This window comes from Diaporthe citri (genome assembly GCF_014595645.1).
Source record: "Diaporthe citri strain NFHF-8-4 chromosome Unknown scaffold_8, whole genome shotgun sequence".
NCBI classification, from domain to species: domain Eukaryota; kingdom Fungi; phylum Ascomycota; class Sordariomycetes; order Diaporthales; family Diaporthaceae; genus Diaporthe; species Diaporthe citri.
Window position 1 is genome coordinate 1,446,488 of NW_025064853.1, and position 18,954 is coordinate 1,465,441.

Below are 18,954 nucleotides of genomic sequence, written 5' to 3' on the forward strand. Positions count from 1 at the left end.
TTCAACCAAGCCTCGTCCTTTTCCGAACGACGAATGTAATTCGCCACGCCATCCCATGCCCGCCCTTGTACAGTAAAGCACAATCCGTGCCAAGTATATATCCCAGTCAAACCGAAAAGCATAAGCAACCAGAGAATACATGCTTGATGAAGAGAAACAGACAAGGGTAAAAGTAACACGTGACGCCGCTGTACACCTAGTAAAGCAGCTCACCACTAGCCACCATCCTCTTGAACTTATCATCAGGCTCGTGGAACCTGTAATCCTCACCACGGCACACCCGGTCAACCTCCTCCCTGACAAAGGGATACACATCCTTCCACGCGTTGCGGCCCATCCAGCAGTCGAGGTGCCCGTAGCCAGGGACGACTCGGCGGCGGTACTCAATACCATCACCGTCATGGGGCCCCCCTTCGCCCTGCATGCCGTTGGCGAGCCCACCAGCCCGCGTCCCGAAAGTGTCACAGAGGATCTCGTACGTCCTCTCCGTGGACTCGGGGCTGAGCACCGCATTGTCGCGGCCGACGAAGAGCAGGAAGGGCACACCCCGCAGACGGGCGATGTTCTCCCGCGTGGTCAGCACCTCATACAGCGGGTGGTCCCCCATCACATGGCCGGCCGCGCCCATGCGCATGAGCAGGTGCAGCAGCGTCATGTTGACCCCGCCAAAGAAGCGGTCGATCTGGCGGTGCGTCGCCTCGTTGAGGTTCTTGTGGTTCCAGCACCGGCCAAAGGTCAGGCTGATGCGGTGGCAGCTGGCGCTGTTGCAGATCTCGCGGCGCGCGTCGGGCATGAAGCGCAGCGCCTGGTTGAGCGCCCGCTGCACCAGGCTGTCCTCGCGGCTCGTCGAGCAGCTGAACCAGGACCCCGCCAGCAGCTTGTACACCCTGTCCAGCGGCCACGGCCCCGCGGTCGCCTTGATCATGTTCATCGTGTTCCAGATCGGGTTCATGAACACCTGCGAGCACGTCACGCCGCGGATCCACGCAGACGGGATCGTGCCGTCCAGCAGGCCCGACGCGAAGGCGACGCTGCCCATGCAGTGCGCGATGGTGTAGATCTTGGGCGGCTGGAACTTCTTGACCTCGTCCGAGTCCTTGGGCAGCTTGTTCCTCTCTGCGTACTCGTCCCGGTTGATCTTGCGGATGTGCTCCAGGCACGCCTTGATGTCCAGCCGCGTCTTGAATGTGGTGTAGTCTCTCTCTGCGACCATGAGCTGACCGATCCTGTGGACAGTCACGAACACGCGGTATCCCGCTCGTGTGAAGTAGTTGATTGCGTTGTAGGGGATTGTCGGGAGCGCGAAGATCTGATGGTCTACGCTTGCGCCAGGAATCATAAAGAGATCAATCACGCCGCCCACGGGGGTGTGCGTCGCGTTCCACATGTGCATCTTGGTGCACACGTTGTCTGAGGCAAAGATGTTGAAAGATTTGTTGGGTATGGTGTTGTTGATGTAGCCGCTGTAGGTGGTTGACGGGTACTGCAGGGCTGTCAAGGGAGCCAGGAAGAGGGACATGGACCTGCGAGTGAAGAAGGTCATGAAGCTGGCCACGCTCCAGACCTTCTGCAGGACTGACGAGCCAGTAGGCGTCATGGTCATGAGCTCCGACAAGAAGTCGCCGGGTTGTATGTGCATCATGCCCTTGGCCACGACTTGCAACTTGCGCCAGGCATCTTCGTCATGCTCTTCGTTCCTGGTTGGGGCGAGTCGCTTGCTGACGGTACAGTACAGTGTCGTTGTCGACCGCCAGAACTGCCACGGCGCGAGGGCAACGGAAGAGTCGACAACCTTGTAACCGTGGAAGTGGAGTAGTTCGCCATTGATGCCGGTCATGTCGAAGTCGTATGTCAGATTACGCGTGCCTGGGGCCTTCATGTCGAGTTTGAAGAGGTTGAACTCGCCTCTCTGCACCATGAAGGGAGACCCGGGGATCGTCGGGCAGACAAAGGTACCAGTGAGCATGCCACGGTGGGAAGGGTCGCGTATGATGCTCTTGGTGTTGAATGCCTGAACACTCAAAAAGAACCTAGCGCTCTCACACAGGCTCTTGGCCGTTCGATAAGCCAATTCATAGTTGGGCCTCTTGTCTTCTTTCATCCCGTCCTCGTCGTGGTGGATGAATCCTGACATGACCTCTGTGAAGCCGAAACCGCTGGCTCTGATGGCATCCGCCCTGCTGATGACATGGGCAGCGTCGTTGACGTTGTCGATCTCGGAGCGCGCAAGCGCCATTTCCTCCATGGTCTTTCTGCGGCGTCGTTTGGGGCTGTGTGCTGGGTCGCCAAAGAGATTCAGGATTCCATTGTCCCGGCGGTCAATCTCCAGGCCACGCTTCTGACAGTACGCTTCAATCGAGCGCTCGGCAAGCGCCGTGATGGTCGCAAATGGGTTTGCCCCAAGTGCGGCAGGGATTACAGCTGCATCCATAACAACCAGGCCCTCGTGGGTCTCATTGCTGTCCATGTCCTTGCCCACAAAGACCTCGCCGTGATGGTTGGTCACACCCGTCATTGGCGTGCCGTCACGGGCCATGCTCGCACCGCCAATGGGGTGCACTGTGACTTGTTGCTGGCCCAGCAGCGCGAAGAAGGGGTTTTGCACGAGCGTTCCGCCGACGGCTTTGGTGGCCTTGGCTAGGATATCATTGAGCTTTTTCACATGGTCGCTTCGTCCAACGCCGAGGAACTCAAGCTCAGGTTTGTCATCCTTGAGGGTCAGCATGGCCTGGTTGCTGTCGTGGGACATGATGAGGTAGACCTGCGTCCTCTCTATTGCGCCGTTCCTGAAATAGGGTCCGAGTAGCCGGCTTCCCCAGCGAGCCAGTTTGGCATGAGCTTGGTCAAGCAAAGTCTCCTCATTAGAGAGGCTACCAGGCATCAAGTCCAGCATGGCCTGCATGAAGGGGGCGAGTGCTTTTGGGATGGTCCCTTCTTCTATCACATAACCATCCAGAGGATTGTCATGGCCATCGCGGTTGTCAATGATCCCTGTGATACAGGGTCCAACCGGATTCTGTGGCGAAGGGGATGGCCTGCCAACACCGTTGACATTTTCATCCGTGTTGTATCTGTGATAACAGGTCAACCATGCTGTGCCTTCTCCAGTAGTAGCCAGACAAGATCCAAGAAAAGGAGGCGTATCACGGTTCAAGCTTACCCGAATGCCAGGATGTCCCCGTTCCCACTCATGTTCTGCCCGACTTGCTGGCTCATACTCAGGCCCAGCTGCTTGCTCCGCAACAGTATCTCCGTGGTTCCAATCGCGCCGCCGCCCAGGAAGACAGCGTGCTTGGCGTGAACCCACATCAGATCGCCGTGCAGATTTGCGCGGAAGTGACCCCGGTTGCGCCCGTGCCAGGCGAAATAGACGTTATAGCCACCGCGCTGTGGGGAGCACTTCTCAATGTATCGGACCTCACATTCACAGAACATCTCGGCTCCCCAGTTCCAGGCGTCGGCGAGGTAGGTCACCAGCGTTGTCGTTTTTGACCCGTCGTTGACGCCAGTGACATCCTGGCCGGTCAGGGCCGACGGGACCATCTCCACTCCACAGCTGTTGGGCCCGTTCCGGAAGCGGGTTGTCTGCCTGACACGGGAGAACTTGTCGGCCATTCCGAGGTATTCGGCTTGCTTCTTGAGCAAGTTTAGTTTTGGCAGCATGGGCCAGTCAGCTGGATATGGCTTCGGGTCGAGGACCTTTTTTGCCTTCTCATAGTCTGCAAGATGTGGAATCAGTCATTTTTATTCTCTTGTGTGCTTTGGAAGAGTGTCTCTTACATTCGTCAAGGCACTCAGGATTTTCTCGGATCTCTTTCGGCCATGCTTTCATCCTCAAGGCATCGTGGTTTGCTTCCAGAAAGACATTGGCATTGATCAAGCTGGTGCCACCGAGGCCTGGATGCGCGTTAGTTAGTTTACGGTGGAGTGTGGGAATATCAGGGGCTAATCACTCACCATTGCCTACAACGGCATGCTGTCCTCTACCGAGGATCAAGTGGTACATGCCCGTGGGATCGCCGCCATCGACCGCAATGCCATCACCAAGGCCCTGGGGCGCGAGGTTTCCAGACCAGTGCAGCTCATCGGCAGCCTCTCTTGTCCCGCTGGGGTACTCGCCAGGCCACTTCTCCCGTCCCCGCTCCAGCACACAGACGCTCTCGCCCGCTCTCGCCAGCCGAGACGCTGCCACGGCGCCTCCATAGCCGGACCCTATGACCACAGTGTCGTAGCTCCTGCGTAGAAGCTCAACAGGCCGTGATAGTCGAGGGTACTGGTGCTCTATGCGGCTGTCGTCGGTGTATGTCTGGATACTGGCGTGCGCGCGTGATCTTGGGCCTCCAGCTTCGCCCTCGTGAGGGCCATAGGAAGGGATGGGGCCGCTGACTCCCGGCTCAGGGGTATCGCCCTCTGCGTGCACCGAATGGAGTGACGGGGAGCGGGGCCAAGTCCCCCCTCTCATAGGCGATAGGCGGGGAAATGATTCTGATCTTGATCTGAAGTCATCGTGGCCGTCGAAGCCTCTGTGTTCTGAGAAACTAGAGGCGTTGTGTGGTGTTGAGGCAACACTGTTGGTGCCATTGGTGCTACAACCGTTCAAATATGGGCCATCGGGAGGCATCTGAACAGGACCGCCTTGGTTAAGGTCTCGTTGTGGTTCCTTGCCCCCGTGGCGGGGACGAAACCTCAATTCTCCGTCTGTGTCTGACATGGTTTTGTTGTTTATCTCGCGTGTAGATGGATCCTATAACGATCACTTGAGGGCTGGGGTATATGTATCTATATAGTGAGGTGAGTGTGATGAGATGCGCTTGAACCTCAGATAAGCGCTGTCGATACCGCGTACCGGCACGGAAACAAAGACGAGGTTGATTATGACTTGCTAGGACGAAATGCCTAGTCTCACGAGTACAGGACAAAGCAGACGGGTATCATGAGGAGAGTGAACAGAGAGAGAGGACTAGTCATGGCTTCATCGACTAGGAGATATATAGCTTCTATGGCCTAGTGGTGTTGAATGGGGGGGGGGGACGAGATGTGAACCCCGACTCATCCTTGTAAGATGTAATCGTAAGGTAGCATGGGTTTGGGATAGCGTGGGGAGGCTGAAGGTACCTGGCGGGGCCGATCGGAGAGAAAACATGGCTGCCGGGCAGTGATGGACAGGCATATGATCCAAAGAAAGCCACCCGCATGCACGCAGACGAGAAGAACTGTCGTTGGAGAGGTGACGGGGGACATGGATCGGCTGAAGACCAGGGCGTTCATCAAAGGTGGGCGATGAGGTCCTGCACAAGCGCGGTACCTCCGTACCCCGGGTGTCTGTCGACGGCCTCTCGTTCAACGGTAAACGGCTCGTCTCGTTTGCAGGGCCAATGCTGGCCTCAGGCGCAGCTGACTGGTTTCCGCTTTTGATGTTAGCCCCGGCTTAGACTGATGCCTTGCTGCAGATCTTTGAGGCAGGAAGGTAAAATTATCCCCGGAGACGCCACAAGCCCTAGCTCCGCACGAATCCTCATTGGTCATGTTGCTAACGTCGAGCCACTATTGAAGGATGGTGTAGACCCGAATCAGTGATCGATCCCAGAAGCTGCAGGCGATGAAAATGTAAAAATTTGGCCTCGAGGACAGATAGCCCTGCGCAGACAGGCCCAAGATGCCCAGATCTTTCACATGGAGCAATCTGCTCGTGGGTCTCGGCGGATCCTTGGCCCCGCATCAGCAACGATACTGCGATCCGTCTGCCTGTGCGATGATGTTGCGGCCTATTCCCTGCCTCCTCGTCCGCACATCATAGGACCTGCGTGTGAGAGGGATGACGCCCAATGATTGTGGTCTCCGTGTCCACTGTCAACTTCAGATTGATGACCGATAACGTCTCGAGAACCGAAGCCAAGATTAGGGCGGAAGGCCATCCTGCCAGGGCCCCCAATGAAGGGGGCATGGCCTCGATGTCAAGGACGCCACACAGCAGGAAGCCGTTCTCGATCGCCGCCAGTGTGTGGTGGTGGTGGTGGTTGGAGAAGCTAGAGCCGTTTATTTTTTTTAGGCGACTCAGGTCCTACCGAGGCTTGGGGCGGTGCACCGAAGTGGGCAGCACACATGTTCAGGGAGACGTCGGTGTGGTGGTATCTCTATCGATCCTCCGGCCCTGGACAAAGCCATTGAGGGCTGCGAAGTGAAGGTGAGGCCATTTTTTCTGACCTGGGAGGTCGTCATCTGTGTCAGGATTGAGCGGAGTGCTGAGGCTGTTACGCAGAAGCGCCAATCTCACCAATGAAAGCAGCCACTCGAACATGGTGTAGTGGGGGTGTGCGAGGTTAGTGATGAGGTGAGATTGGTCAGGCCCCATTGTTGACCCCAGCCCAGACTCTCAGCATGGGGCCGGAATGACCTTTCCAGAGGCTGAATTGAATTGAGCGTTGAGCGTCGCCGCTCATGTGCTGATCGGCTGTGCATGGTCGAATAGGTGACGGGTAACTGTATTGGCATCTCTACGAGGCGAGCGAGGGCGGGATAAAAGACCCCATTATCGCGACCGGGATTGATCTTCGTGAGGCTTGCAGGGAATGCGAGACAGCAGTGCTATTGGGCGGGATGCGACGGAATGCCGGTCGTCTTCTCTCGCCCGGCTTTAGCTAGACGTGATGGATGGTGCACATCCTCTTTTGGGACTGGAGCTATCGCGGCCGTTGATGTCTCTCCGCCAGGGCAAGATCAGTGTCCGATTGCTCGACCGCCCTCCTAGCTAGCAATGAAGTCGGGCCGGAATGGGGCTGAGGTGGTTGGTGGTGGCCCGAGAGGGTCGAAAGTGGTCAGCCCCTCCGGAGGAGGAATGAGCTACGCACGGGAGGAGCTCCCAATGGAAGCGGCAGGACTGCTCGTATGTCGGGACCCCTAGCATTCAGCGCCCGCCGCTAGTTAGGCCACGCCTCGAGGTTGCTGTGAAGCTGCGAACGCTCGGCTGGGGGGTTCGGGGGCTCGTCGAGGACTCGACGGCTGGGTACGTCTGCCGTGTCTCGAGCCCGTTGCAGGCCAACGCCAATGCACTATTGTGGCATCATGACGGATGTCCAGCCGCGGTGTGGGTGTGGTCAGAGAGAGGGTCAAGACGCCGTCACGCCGCGGGCTAGGCGATGCAGGACAAGGTGCAGAGCTGCAATGGCAGGTTCCATGCATATTCCTTCGACTGACACAGCCGAGGTGTGCCGTGACTGGAGACGAAATAGATTGCCGACCGCTTGTGCCATCCAATGGAAGCCCCAGGACGGGCTGTCAGAGGCAGACACCTCGGGCATCAGGTAAGGCTGGGTGCAGGCAGACAGGTGTCTGCCTGCCTGACGAGGTGTGGGCCGTGGACAGACAGATCTCGGTGTGTGTCGCCACGGGCGATTTCTCCATGGCCAGCCGGTCGGCTCTCGTCATGTGTTGTTGTCGCACGAGCCAGGAACACACACGGAAGAAGCCGCATCCCAGGGCTGAAGGAACATGGCAAGTGGAGCGTTCAGACGAAAATGCTGAAACACCTGATGGTCAATGTCGAATAGCGTCGGGGCCGTGTTGAAGAGGTTGTCGGCGCTCTCGAGTTGCACCGGCAGTCTCCCCACCTGTCAAAAATAGGCCCGCTGGCTTTCCGGGGGCTTGTCCAACCCTGGAAATGCATCACCAACATGCAGCGTGCCACCAGAGAGTTCCAAATATATACTCTCAATTGCACAGGCAGAGTTTTCTTCTTCAAATGTGTTTTCGATCAAGGACTTTTCCGTCCCGTGTCACATGCAGTCGTCATCGTGGCTTACCAATGGTCTGTCCCATTCAGGTGTGCTCAGCTGACGCTTAACCCTGGATTCGGAAGGGGGCTGGTAGGGGGGGACGGTGGAGTGGAGGGGGGCCTCACAGCCGAGACATCAGCAGCCTCAATCTGAAGACCTGCAGCGAAGGATGTCTGCCCACAAATGACAACATACAAAGCTCTCAGGTTTAAGCTTATAGATACAATAGAACTCAGATTTGTGTTCGGAGTCAAGAAGCAATCTGTTCTGCTGGAAATGGAGACAAATTGCACGCTCAGGTCGGGCGGTCTTCTACTTTCCCCCCTCGTCGGCGGGTTTGCACTCCAGGTAGATGAACGATCTTTGACCTACAAATATGTATGTAGTTGGAAAATCTAGGAGCCTCATCCCATTTGAATGCGTTACTTGATTCTGGAACATCCAGTTTCGGGCCGGGCCTCTTTAGACCAGGACCATCGCAGGCCCCGGCCCCAACAGCCCTATCGAGCCAACAGTCTTTAAGCACATCTGACGAGAAGCAGAATCTTGTTGGTCCGCATGGGTTCTATGCCAGAAATTTGATCGAATCTTTTAGCAATTATCGCGCCGTGTATTTAGTGGAAAAGGACGAGTTGTTGGTCCCAGTGAGGGCTGAGCAAGGCCCTAGGGCAAATCGCCTACTGGAGTAGTTCCTGAACATATCAACATAACGGTTTTGCTGAATACCAAGTAAATAACAGCTTGAACACATATATGAAAATGACTCAAACATTAGAAGTAAAAAAATTGCAAGTTAGGGCAAATGCAGCAGAGACAACCTTCATATGCCCTTGGCGCCTTGATGCAAGATCGCAATGGGGCTCTAGGATCCGTCCGCAAGCAACCAGAATATAGATCTCAAAGGTGCATAGGAAGAGCGCTCACGAGCGGCTCGTAATCATGTCAAGGTCATTATTCTACTTATTGTTTCAATTCCTGCCGTGCCAGTCAGGCAACAGAGCTCACGTCAAATTCAAGCTTTAAGACATTTACTTGGCACAAGAGCATAGCCACTCTCAATAGAATAAATCCTCGCTTTCTATCGTAGTGGCTGGACAGCCTACTAGTAGTGAACTAGTGAGGTTGCATAGCCCTGTCAGCCTACACACTATGCTACATAGGTAGTTGTGATTGCTTCTCTTGACTGACTCCTTGAAAGACACCATGGAAAGGCCAGCATACTGCACAACGGCTGAAGGAGACATACCTAGGTACCTTCACAATCAATATAGGAATGTATTACAAGTATTTTGATGAAGGTTAAATTGTACTGTGAAATGCATTCAGATTTTCCAATAGTTTCTCTGGTAAGGCATTCCAAATGGTGCCCACCTTAGTTTGAGCCTCTCTTTCCAGCTCAGCGAAATGAAGATAGTCAGCAATTTAGGCGCCGATTAGGTGCTGATGCTTTGCAATGTTACTTATGATTCCCATGAGATATTGCTTCGACATTCCGTTTAAAACGGGGAATTCAGCTTGATACCAGCACTGTACTTCAACAACACTCTGAAGTAAGCTGGTCAAAACGATCAGAAGACAGCAAAAATACTGATGTGACAATTATGAAAGAGTAATGAAATGGCTTACTCATGGCTGAAAACTGTTGTCACACTCTTTTTTGCACCATTTGCTGTCCAGGACCTTATAGGTAGCCAAGTCATCGTACCCGAGTAACCAACTCATCGTGCCCCCCAATGATGTCAACCGTCGATCCCCACATCGGCACCGGAGCACAGCACTCTATGATAAGCGGATCCGCAGCTCCGACCTCAGAACCCAACATCGCGTCCCCTTCATCGCCCTAATTTAATCTCATCTGTAGACTTCACCACCCAAAAAATGACGCCCCAGGTTCCAGGCGACCCAGCCATACTCGAGCCCTTGGACAAGCTCGCAGACGCCTCCAAGAGGTCGACCATCATATTCCTCCATGGCCTAGGCGATGACGGCCACGGCACCGGATACGGCCTCGCCCAGCAGTTCCAGAGGTACCAGAAGCTGCGCTACACGAGATGGGTCTTGCCCACGGCCACTATCGACCCGGAAGTTGGTCAGCGGTGCTGGTACAAGCCGCACGAACTCCCCTCCGCGCTCAAGCCGCGCGTGCCCGGACGGGAGGACGACGGTGCGGGGGTGGACGCGACCGAGGACGAGGAGGGGATCTTGAAGGCGGTGGCTTATGTCGATGAGCTCGTCAAGGGTGAGGTGGACAGGGGTGTCGAGCCGGGGAAGATCGCGGTCGGGGGGTTCAGCCAGGGGTGTGCGGTTTCGATGGTCTGGGGGTTGAAGGGTGAGTGGAGGGACAAGGTCGCCGGTGTGTTCGGGCTGAGTGGCTACTTTCCAAATATCAATGCCGTGTCCGAGGCTGGGAAGGCATCAGAGGGCGAAGGACAGCATGCCCCGAACTGGTTCTTCGGCCATGGCATAGGCGACAGCCTTGTCTCTGTCGGCTTGTTCGCGGACGGGCAGAAGCGGCTGCAGCAGTACGTCCAGGAAGAGAACATCGAGGGCCACGTCTATCAAGACCTGGGTCATGACGTCGGGACCTCGGAGGTTCGTGACCTATGGCTCTGGTTCAAGCAGGTTTTGAACGACGACAGCTAGGCACTACAACACCTACGCGGAAAGCAAATGGTCACGTTCGTACTTTGAGGATCGTAGCGGTTCGACTGGATTAGATTGGAGCCATTAGAGACTTTCACAATTCAAGATTACTTGTTGCCCCCGCCAACACTGACCCGCAGTTTGGACCGCGTCCGCCCTACTTGTGAGACCCCCGTCACACCTAAAAGGCCACCAGCTACTCCTAGCTGCCTCAGCCCTTCTTGGAGTCGGCTTGTCGATAGCTTTCCAGGATCTCGTTGCCCTCCTCAATCCCCTCAGGATCCATCGACAGACCGTGAGAAGCTTGGAAGTTTGGTCGATCGCCCCAAGACTCATTGATTATCTGGTAATTGGAACTGGAAGAACCACTCTTGTCTGGCCCTGCGGCCGCTGAACCCGAAGAGGATGACTTGGAGTCCCCGGAACCGGAACCAGAGCCCGTGTTGCTGGGGGCTGATGATGATGGCATTTTGGTTGAGGTTTCTTTGGTGAAGTGGGAACTCTGACCCCGGTGATTGGGGCACGATCAAAATTGTGTCTCCTGCAGAAGCCCTTCTTCCGTCGATATCTGGATATGACCAGAGATGGAACTCCTGTTGTGAGCATTTGAAGGTACTGGAAAGTGCCTTATATACCCACGTGTACTGTAACCTGAAGTCATGTTCTCTTGTGAGTCAACAGTAGTTGTTCCAAAGTTTGCATGCGACGGGCAAACTCAACTACATACGATGGCAATTATTCACGCTTCGTAGCATTGTTGTGCATAAGTTGCTCTTGGTGCGGTCAGCTTTAAGATGCTCTACAATCACAATCATCAAGCTAGGACCTCCGTAATCAGTCATATAAAACAACCTACCCAGCTGCTGAATGAGTAATATCGCGTAAAACCAGGTGAGGTTCGTGAATCAACAAATGCACCTTATCAAATCCAACCTTGTAATGTTGTCTTCCTGAAGTCCCCCACCTCGGGTGCCAACAAAAGTATTCCCTACATTTCTAGATCTCTATGGACACCTTCTAATTGCAATACACGTCTCAAGAGTGAGAACACATTCGCCTGATGTTCAAATTGATACTAAATACATTAAGATGCATCATGGTGATAAAAGAAACTAACATCAAGTAGCCGTCTTTGCACGTTAGACGCGATTTCATTTGGAGAGCATGCACTGGCATGGAAACACGTCTTGGCCTCCAGGATCAAACTCCTAGATGAAGCAGCTACAGCTGTTTATAAGAGATCAACCAGCCGACTGTTCGAACTCATCGTCGGGAAGACGACCGCGCAGTTTTCCGAACCAAAATATGTTACCAGTCATATGGCATAGTGGTCATTCACACGCAGCATGAACATCTCAAAAGGCGTGGCTTAGCCCAACCATTGCCAGCCAAGAATTGGTATCAGTCTCCTCCTTCTACGGTCTTTTGAGGAAACTCACGCTTGCGTCTCAAGTATCTATCTTACGGATTCAAGCTTCAAAGGGCTAGAAATTAGGAATGAGGGACTCAAATGTGAAGCCGACGATCACATGCATGCGGGCTTACGCGTTGCTCCCAAGTCCTCCGCTGTATCAAGGTATCTTACGGGGCGAAATTAATTGGGAGAAATCATCAGTTCCAGCTCATTTTTAGGTCAAACTATGTCATAGGAAACTTTCTGCTACAGGAGATCCAAAAGTTTCAGTATCGTTTTCGCGGGTAAATTGTTGTGTGATGCTTCTGTGATGTAGATAAGTGCTGTAGAGAATTGCTCAATTTCGAGAGTAGTTCAACAAGACCGTGCTTAGTGCCTAATGTTTAGCCGATCTTGGGTCACGCGAATAACATCAACATCCTGTTTCTCGCAATAAATCGGTACTTGCATAGTTCGGTATTTTCAAAAGTTGCCTCGAATGGTTCCTGCGTAGTCTCTTATTCAGGGCCTTGGAACCTCTCGCGCTCCTTCATTTTCACAACTGAAGTCTTTCACTCCTTCCTTTCCACGATACGAGTCCCGTCAACAACAAATCTTGGAAACCACCACCCAAACACAATATCTTTCTCTGCTCACCTATACTCGATTCAACTTAGTGGGGGAATTTCTTGGAATTCACTGCCGCCACTCAACACGACACAGCAATCTTCGGTCAAAAGAACAGCCAATACGGAGAATCAGAACCACAACTCGCAATCCACAATGCAGCCCAAAATGGCCGGCAGAGTAGACGGTGCCATCCAGGAGTGCCTCTGCGCTTACGTTAAGTTTTGCGTGTGCACTGGTACATACGAGTGCTTCAAGTTCTGCTTTGTCTTCAAGGAAAACCATGCCACCTCCGAAAGCGATGCCGTCGAGCAGTCTGGTGCCGTCGAGCAATCCGGTGCTGTCGAGATGTATACGTCCGGTGAGACCCAGGAAGACGACGCCACCGGGGAAGACATCGACATCCGAGAACACCCTTGCGTAGGGAAGTGCCGAATAGAAGACACCAGCACTGCACTTCTCAGGTGTGGAATGTTCGCGCTCGAATTCAGCACCTCCTCGCAGCTTGGCACGCGAATGACGGAGTTGGAATTCTGGCGTGCCTACAACAGCCAGCAGATGCAAGATTCCAATGCGCGACTCAATCGGGGGAACCGCGATAACTTCTATGACGACCAGCTCGCCATGGTACTGCGCATCTGGGGCCGCGACCACGGCCGGGACAACCTCCAGCTCGGCGTGGTCGTCGAGGGCCTTGACACCGCCTATATCATGGGTGATGATGATAAGATCGTGATGGTTTCTTCGGAGGAGGATATGGAGAACGAGCGTGACTTCACGACTGTCTGGATCCACAACGACAACGCGCAGGATCTTCGTGGGGGGCAAATTAACCACTACTCCGGTATCACGGTTCTCGCGCGAAACGAGGAGCCAAATGATGGCTCGGAGGAATGAAGCAGCTCCGAGGAAGGTAGTGATATGGAGATGGGAGACAACGCGGAGACGGGGCAGGAAAGGGGGGAAGAGAGAAGCATGGGGAAAGATAGTGATCCAGAGATGCGGGGCGACGCATAGAGTGGGCAAGAGGCAGAACAAGGGAGGTCTAGGGAAGATTTGGAACGCGAGGGTTCATGGGTTCTAGTCGAGAAGTGCGAGCCCAAAGGGGAAGATTCGCAAGACAGGGGCAGACGGATTTGGCTCTTTCAAAGTCGCTAGGCAATGGGTGGCTTTGGTGGGCATGGTCGACTGAATTGATTGGAACTGACTGGAGGACAGGGTAGTTCTGGTTGCGAAGACAGTGACAAATGGATTTAACGACCCGAGTGCTAACTTTTCATATACTCTCTTTGGATAGTCGTAAATATAATGAAACATCAGGCGATAAATCATGAGATCACTTCTTGGGGTTTTCGTTCGTATCCCGGGCTCATCTTGCTTTATCCCGGACATCCTCATCTACACTATTTCCGACTATTTGGTCGAGGTGCAGCCGTAAAACTCGCCATCCTTGCTGTCGCCCTCGAATGGGTGATCACCATCACACCCATACCCGGTAGCTCGCATTGCGGTGTGACACCAAGGGCTACAACGATGGATGATGCGGCGACTAAGACGCCTTAGAATTCCATTTTGTTTCGCGGTGTCTGTGTGCGTACGAGAATTGGAAATATCTTTTGTGTACTCTGGATGCATACGTGTGAAATAGGGCGCTTCGTTTTGAGTTTCCCGAGGAATGTTGTGGAAAGCCGTAGACTTGTCCTGCTCACCTCCGCTCGTCATGCTTGCTGGGCTTTGCTACACAGCCAGCCCACCACGCCCAAGTGAGTAGGCGGCATCGGATCATTGGAAACAAAATTGATGGCGTCCTACTGGCTCTTAAATAGGGGGCTCGCTATGCTAGCGATTCCGCTTACCTGGGCACAATGCGTTCCCTAGAAAGCACCTGGAAACTGCGGTGAGCTCACTTCATTCTCAATGAAAATCAAAGAGAAACAGCTTTTGGTTGAACCGGATTGCCATCCATTACTCTTTTCCCAAGAGTCTTGCTAGACCACCGGCCTGCCTGCCCTACCGATCTACAGGAGGCCATTGTGCCTTCTACTAACGAAGTTGTTGCAGTCGTTTGGCCCTGAGTGATGAGCGCTGCGTTAAATAGAAGCAATTAGAGCAAGTTGAGTTATCTCGCTCATTGAGACACTCCTCAGCTCTCGTGGCTGGTATCCTTGACTTGCATCTTCCTAGAGCGCCGCTTTTACAACGCTGCACAGACCTGCCCATGAGGGATTCTTAGACCGGAAATAACATATAGGCTGGCTGGAATGATGATGAATAACTGCAAGCATATTCTTACGTGTCCGTATAATGTTTCTTGGGTCACCTGCCTGTACCGCAAAGTTGCTAAGCTGAAGCAGGGGGTTACCGTGGCAGAACGGAGAACCGCTCGGTCTCCATTTTTGGTACAGAGTCCTGGGTCTTTGAGAGAGCGTGGAGGGAACTGGCATGTTCGCCCACTCCGTGAGAGATTGTTCCACAGTGAATCTGACCCAAACAGTCTCAAAGTGAATTTGGGTCCATGTGGACTGCTTGGTACAGGGTGAGCGCCGAGATGATCCTCCAGGAGCCAAGGCGATCATCTTAGAGGGCAAGGGGCCTGCCCAAAATAACACGGATGCCAGGGCAATAACACAGCCCAACCCCTCTATCGATTGCGCTGCAGAGCATCATTTCGCATTTGGCTCTTCTCCCCGACCAGGTCTGGCAGTCAACAGGGACTCGTCTGTTCAACCCGACTCCAGAGGCAAGAAAACTCAATTGGAGAAGGCGAGCAGCGCGTCTGTTTCACAGCAACCAGGCCGATGCTTGGCCTACGACCCAGGTTGAAGGCCCGGCCGTCACTGGTGGAGCTCCTGGTTCGCTCTAACAGAGACGCAGCAGGTCCCACACCAGCCTCTGTTAGTGGTGACAGGCGAGGGAACACGGCCTCAGCCTCAACGACATCACCACTGCAATTGCCAGCCGAGCTCGACCTTGACCGGGAGGTCCAGATAGCTTCTGAGCTGCCTCTGCCAGACACTCCGTCAACGCCAATCCTGCCGCCGCAATCCACACACTCCACGCCATCCTCACCCTCACCCTCCACCCCCTCAACACCCGCCCCGATACGTCGAGTTCCTACCATCGCCCTGCAAGAGTCCACACCGCCAGCTAAACAGAACCCCAAACACTCGGTCACGCCGCCCAACATGCCTCCGGTAAGCCAAGCTGCCCTACAATCTAGAATTCGCTCAGGTGCAGCGACACCCGCCCGCCGCGCCGCCCAGGCTGACCAGAGCTGCCTCGCCATCTAGAAAGCCCAACAAGATGGCGCCAAGGAGGGTGAACACTATGGTAAGAGCTCCTCGAAGCTGTCCTGCAGTGCTGCGTCGTGCTGTCTCAGGCTGACCTGCTATCTTACAGGCAAGATTTACTCCATCTCCGGGTACGTAACGACATCCCCAGACCGAGCTGCGTCACCGCACGTCCCTTGCGAGTCCGACTGCTAACACGATGGACAATCCAGGCCCGTCGTGGTTGCCGAGGACATGATTGGTGTTGCTATGTACGAGTTGGTATGACACAACAACGACGAGACCCTTCTGGGTAAGGAAGACAGCAAGGCTCACGGTACACAGGTGAAAGTCGGCCACGACCAACTAGTGGGAGAAGTCATCCGAATCAACGGCGACCAGGCCACCATTCAGGTCTACGAGGAGACAGGTTCGACGCCCACAACCTTTCTGCCTGTATGGCTGCACATGGAATGCTGACACGAGAAACGAACAGCCGGTGTGACGGTTGGCGACCCCGTCCTGCGAACCGGAAAGCCCCTCTCCGTCGAGCTGGGCCCGGGCCTGCTCAACAACATCTACGATGGTATCCAAAGACCCCTCGAGAAGATCGCCGGCGCCGCCCAGAGCATCTACATCCCCCGCGGCGTCGCCGTCCCCGCCCTCGACCGCACCAAGAAGTGGGAGTTCGAGCCCCAGATGAAGGTCGGCGACCACATCGCGGGCGGTGACGTCTGGGGTATCGTCTACGAGAACTCGTTCATCTCCAAGCACAAGATCATCTTCCCCCCGCGCGGCCGCGGCACCATCACCAAGGTCGCCTCCAAGGGCGAGTACACCGTCGACGAGAAGATCCTCGAGGTCGAGTTCGACGGCAAGAAGTCCGAGTACGGCATGATGCAGACATGGCCCGTCCGTGTGCCCCGTCCCACCACCGAGAAGAAGTCCTCCGACGGGCCCTTCATCGTCGGCCAGCGTGTGCTCGACGCCCTCTTCCCCTCGGTCCAGGGTGGTACCGTTGCCATCCCAGGTGCTTTCGGATGTGGCAAGACCGTCATTTCGCAATCCGTGTCCAAGTTCTCCAACTCGGATGTGATTGTGTATGTGGGTTGTGTAAGTACAAGTCTTCTTCTTATATACTTCCCCGTCTTTTATGTTTCAGAGTGTTCTACATTCGTCACTTTCGGCTCCGTAACAGGTGACTAACACACACCAGGGCGAGCGAGGCAACGAGATGGCCGAAGTCTTGAAGGATTTCCCCGAGCTGTCCATCGAGGTTGAAGGCCGCAAGGAGCCCATCATGAAGCGTACGACCTTGATTGCAAACACTTCCAACATGCCTGTCGCCGCTCGTGAGGCTTCCATCTACACTGGTATCACGGTCGCCGAGTACTTCCGTGACCAGGGTATGAACGTTGCCATGATGGCCGACTCCTCGTCCCGTTGGGCAGAGGCTCTTCGTGAAATTTCCGGACGTCTGGGAGAAATGCCCGCTGATCAAGGTTTCCCCGCCTACCTCAGTGCCAAGCTGGCCTCCTTCTACGAACGTGCCGGCAAGGTCCAGTCGCTTGGATCACCCGAGCGTGAGGGCTCCGTCTCTATCGTGGGTGCTGTCTCACCGCCCGGTGGTGATTTCTCCGATCCCGTGACGTCTTCCACCCTCGGTATCGTACAGGTGTTCTGGGGTCTCGACAAGAAGCTCGCGCAACGGAAGCACTTCCCGTCCATCAACACGTCCGCCTCGTACTCCAAGTACACCACTGTCCTCGACAAGTGGTATGAGAAGTCCTACCCCGACTTCCCTCGGCTGCGTGACCGCATCAAGCAGCTGCTGTCTGACTCCGAGGAACTGGACCAAGTCGTCCAGCTGGTCGGCAAGTCTGCGCTCTCCGACCCTGACAAGATCACGCTGGATATTGCCACGCTCCTGAAGGAGGACTTCCTCCAGCAGAACGGATACTCCGACTACGATCAGTTCTGCCCCATCTGGAAGACCGAGTGGATGATGAAGCTCATGGTCGGCTTCCACGACGAGGCCCAGAAGGCGATTGCCCAGGGCCAGAGCTGGGCCAAGGTTAAGGAGGCTACTCAGGAACTGCAATCCGAGCTGAGGAGTCTGAAGTTTGAGTTGCCTACTGACGGCGAGGAAGTCGTCACCAAGAAGGTATGTTCAATATTGCTCGCTCCCTCCCTCGTATTCAACCCGCACAGGACGCATACTGATGTTAATATCTTCACAGTACGAGAAAATACAGCAGGACCTGCTCGACAAGTTCGCCTCTGTGATGGATGACTAAGGGTCCAGAACTATAGTGGTTGGCCTGTGTACAGTTCTTGTGTTACGAGCAGGTGGGGGATAGGAAAGCAGCGTTTGCATGTCTCAAGTGATGTCGAGAAGAAGGTCGCCAAGATGAGGTCGTCATTTTGCATGCATGGTTCCGTTCCCGGTGCGAGCATAGGTATACGTTGGCGGTGGCGGCTTTTCACATATAGTCAGATCAAATGCATACATCGTTCAGTACTTGGCTTGTGTCTCACTCTCTGCCGTTCTTTGTATCTTGGGTTGACGCACCTATTTATGAGTACTCTGGGGAGAGCATCACAGAACAATGGCATCTTCGGTGACGGAATGGCAGTTTCTCGGAGAGACACACGGGCCTCGTTGTTAGCCTTGCCAAAAAAAACTACTGTGAACTCATTTTTGCACACCTCAAATCATCTGCGTTACGTGTTGGTCCGCGATGAATATCGCGCTACTGTGGTGTTGGACACAGCGGCCGTGGAATCGGAAGCGCTTCAGTTGTCGTGCATCGGCAGAGGAACATGAGACGGGGGGTCATACTGTATGAAGAGAGCACCCGGCCAAGTCCCGGCGTCCCAAATACGGGAAGGAATGTATGCGCTTGTTCTGAGAGACATGAGGAAGTATCCATATTCTCAGCTCACCGTTCAATATGTAAAGTAACTCTCCCCAGATCCTTCAGTGTCACGTACCAAAGTTCTCACATAGAACAAAACATCGAGCAATGCTTTTACTGATTTTACACTATGCTACTATATTTATTTTTCTTCTCATTCCTTCATGATGGGTCATTATCATTATACCATATTGACACACCGTTCTGGGCCCACTCCCCAGGTTTTTGGGCGGCTTCTGAGATGCAGCCGTACTCGTCGACCCGGCCTGCCCCCGGCCCTCGAGGCCAGGTAGTAGGTATCCTCTGGTATATACAGCCGAAACACCTAGGTT

At 54.4% G+C, this 18,954-nt stretch overlaps 4 protein-coding genes across 4 annotated transcripts; 3 read left to right on the forward strand and 1 right to left on the reverse strand.

Moving 5' to 3' along the window:
- Positions 1 to 196: 196 nt before the first annotated feature.
- Positions 197 to 4,711, reverse strand: INS49_014761 (uncharacterized protein; the record flags this gene model as incomplete). The annotated part of the gene is made up of 4 exons (XM_043175450.1): positions 197 to 3,071; positions 3,161 to 3,719; positions 3,781 to 3,897; positions 3,958 to 4,711. The coding sequence occupies 4 exons, from the start codon at positions 4,709 to 4,711 to the stop codon at positions 197 to 199; spliced, it is 4,305 nt and encodes a 1,434-aa protein (XP_043020407.1).
- A 4,939-nt stretch (positions 4,712 to 9,650) lies between these two features.
- INS49_014762 (uncharacterized protein) lies at positions 9,651 to 10,415 on the forward strand (the record flags this gene model as incomplete). The annotated part of the gene is made up of 1 exon (XM_043175451.1): positions 9,651 to 10,415. The coding sequence occupies one exon, from the start codon at positions 9,651 to 9,653 to the stop codon at positions 10,413 to 10,415; it is 765 nt and encodes a 254-aa protein (XP_043020408.1).
- Positions 10,416 to 12,603: 2,188 nt separating this feature from the next.
- On the forward strand, positions 12,604 to 13,332 carry INS49_014763 (uncharacterized protein; the record flags this gene model as incomplete). Its single annotated transcript, XM_043175452.1, has 1 exon — positions 12,604 to 13,332. One exon carries the CDS (start codon positions 12,604 to 12,606, stop codon positions 13,330 to 13,332), a length of 729 nt encoding a protein of 242 aa, XP_043020409.1.
- A 1,901-nt stretch (positions 13,333 to 15,233) lies between these two features.
- Positions 15,234 to 18,001, forward strand: INS49_014764 (uncharacterized protein; the record flags this gene model as incomplete). Its single annotated transcript, XM_043175453.1, has 8 exons — positions 15,234 to 15,629; positions 15,726 to 15,765; positions 15,835 to 15,856; positions 15,938 to 15,986; positions 16,050 to 16,134; positions 16,201 to 16,817; positions 16,921 to 17,868; positions 17,945 to 18,001. The coding sequence occupies 8 exons, from the start codon at positions 15,234 to 15,236 to the stop codon at positions 17,999 to 18,001; spliced, it is 2,214 nt and encodes a 737-aa protein (XP_043020410.1).
- Positions 18,002 to 18,954: the final 953 nt, after the last annotated feature.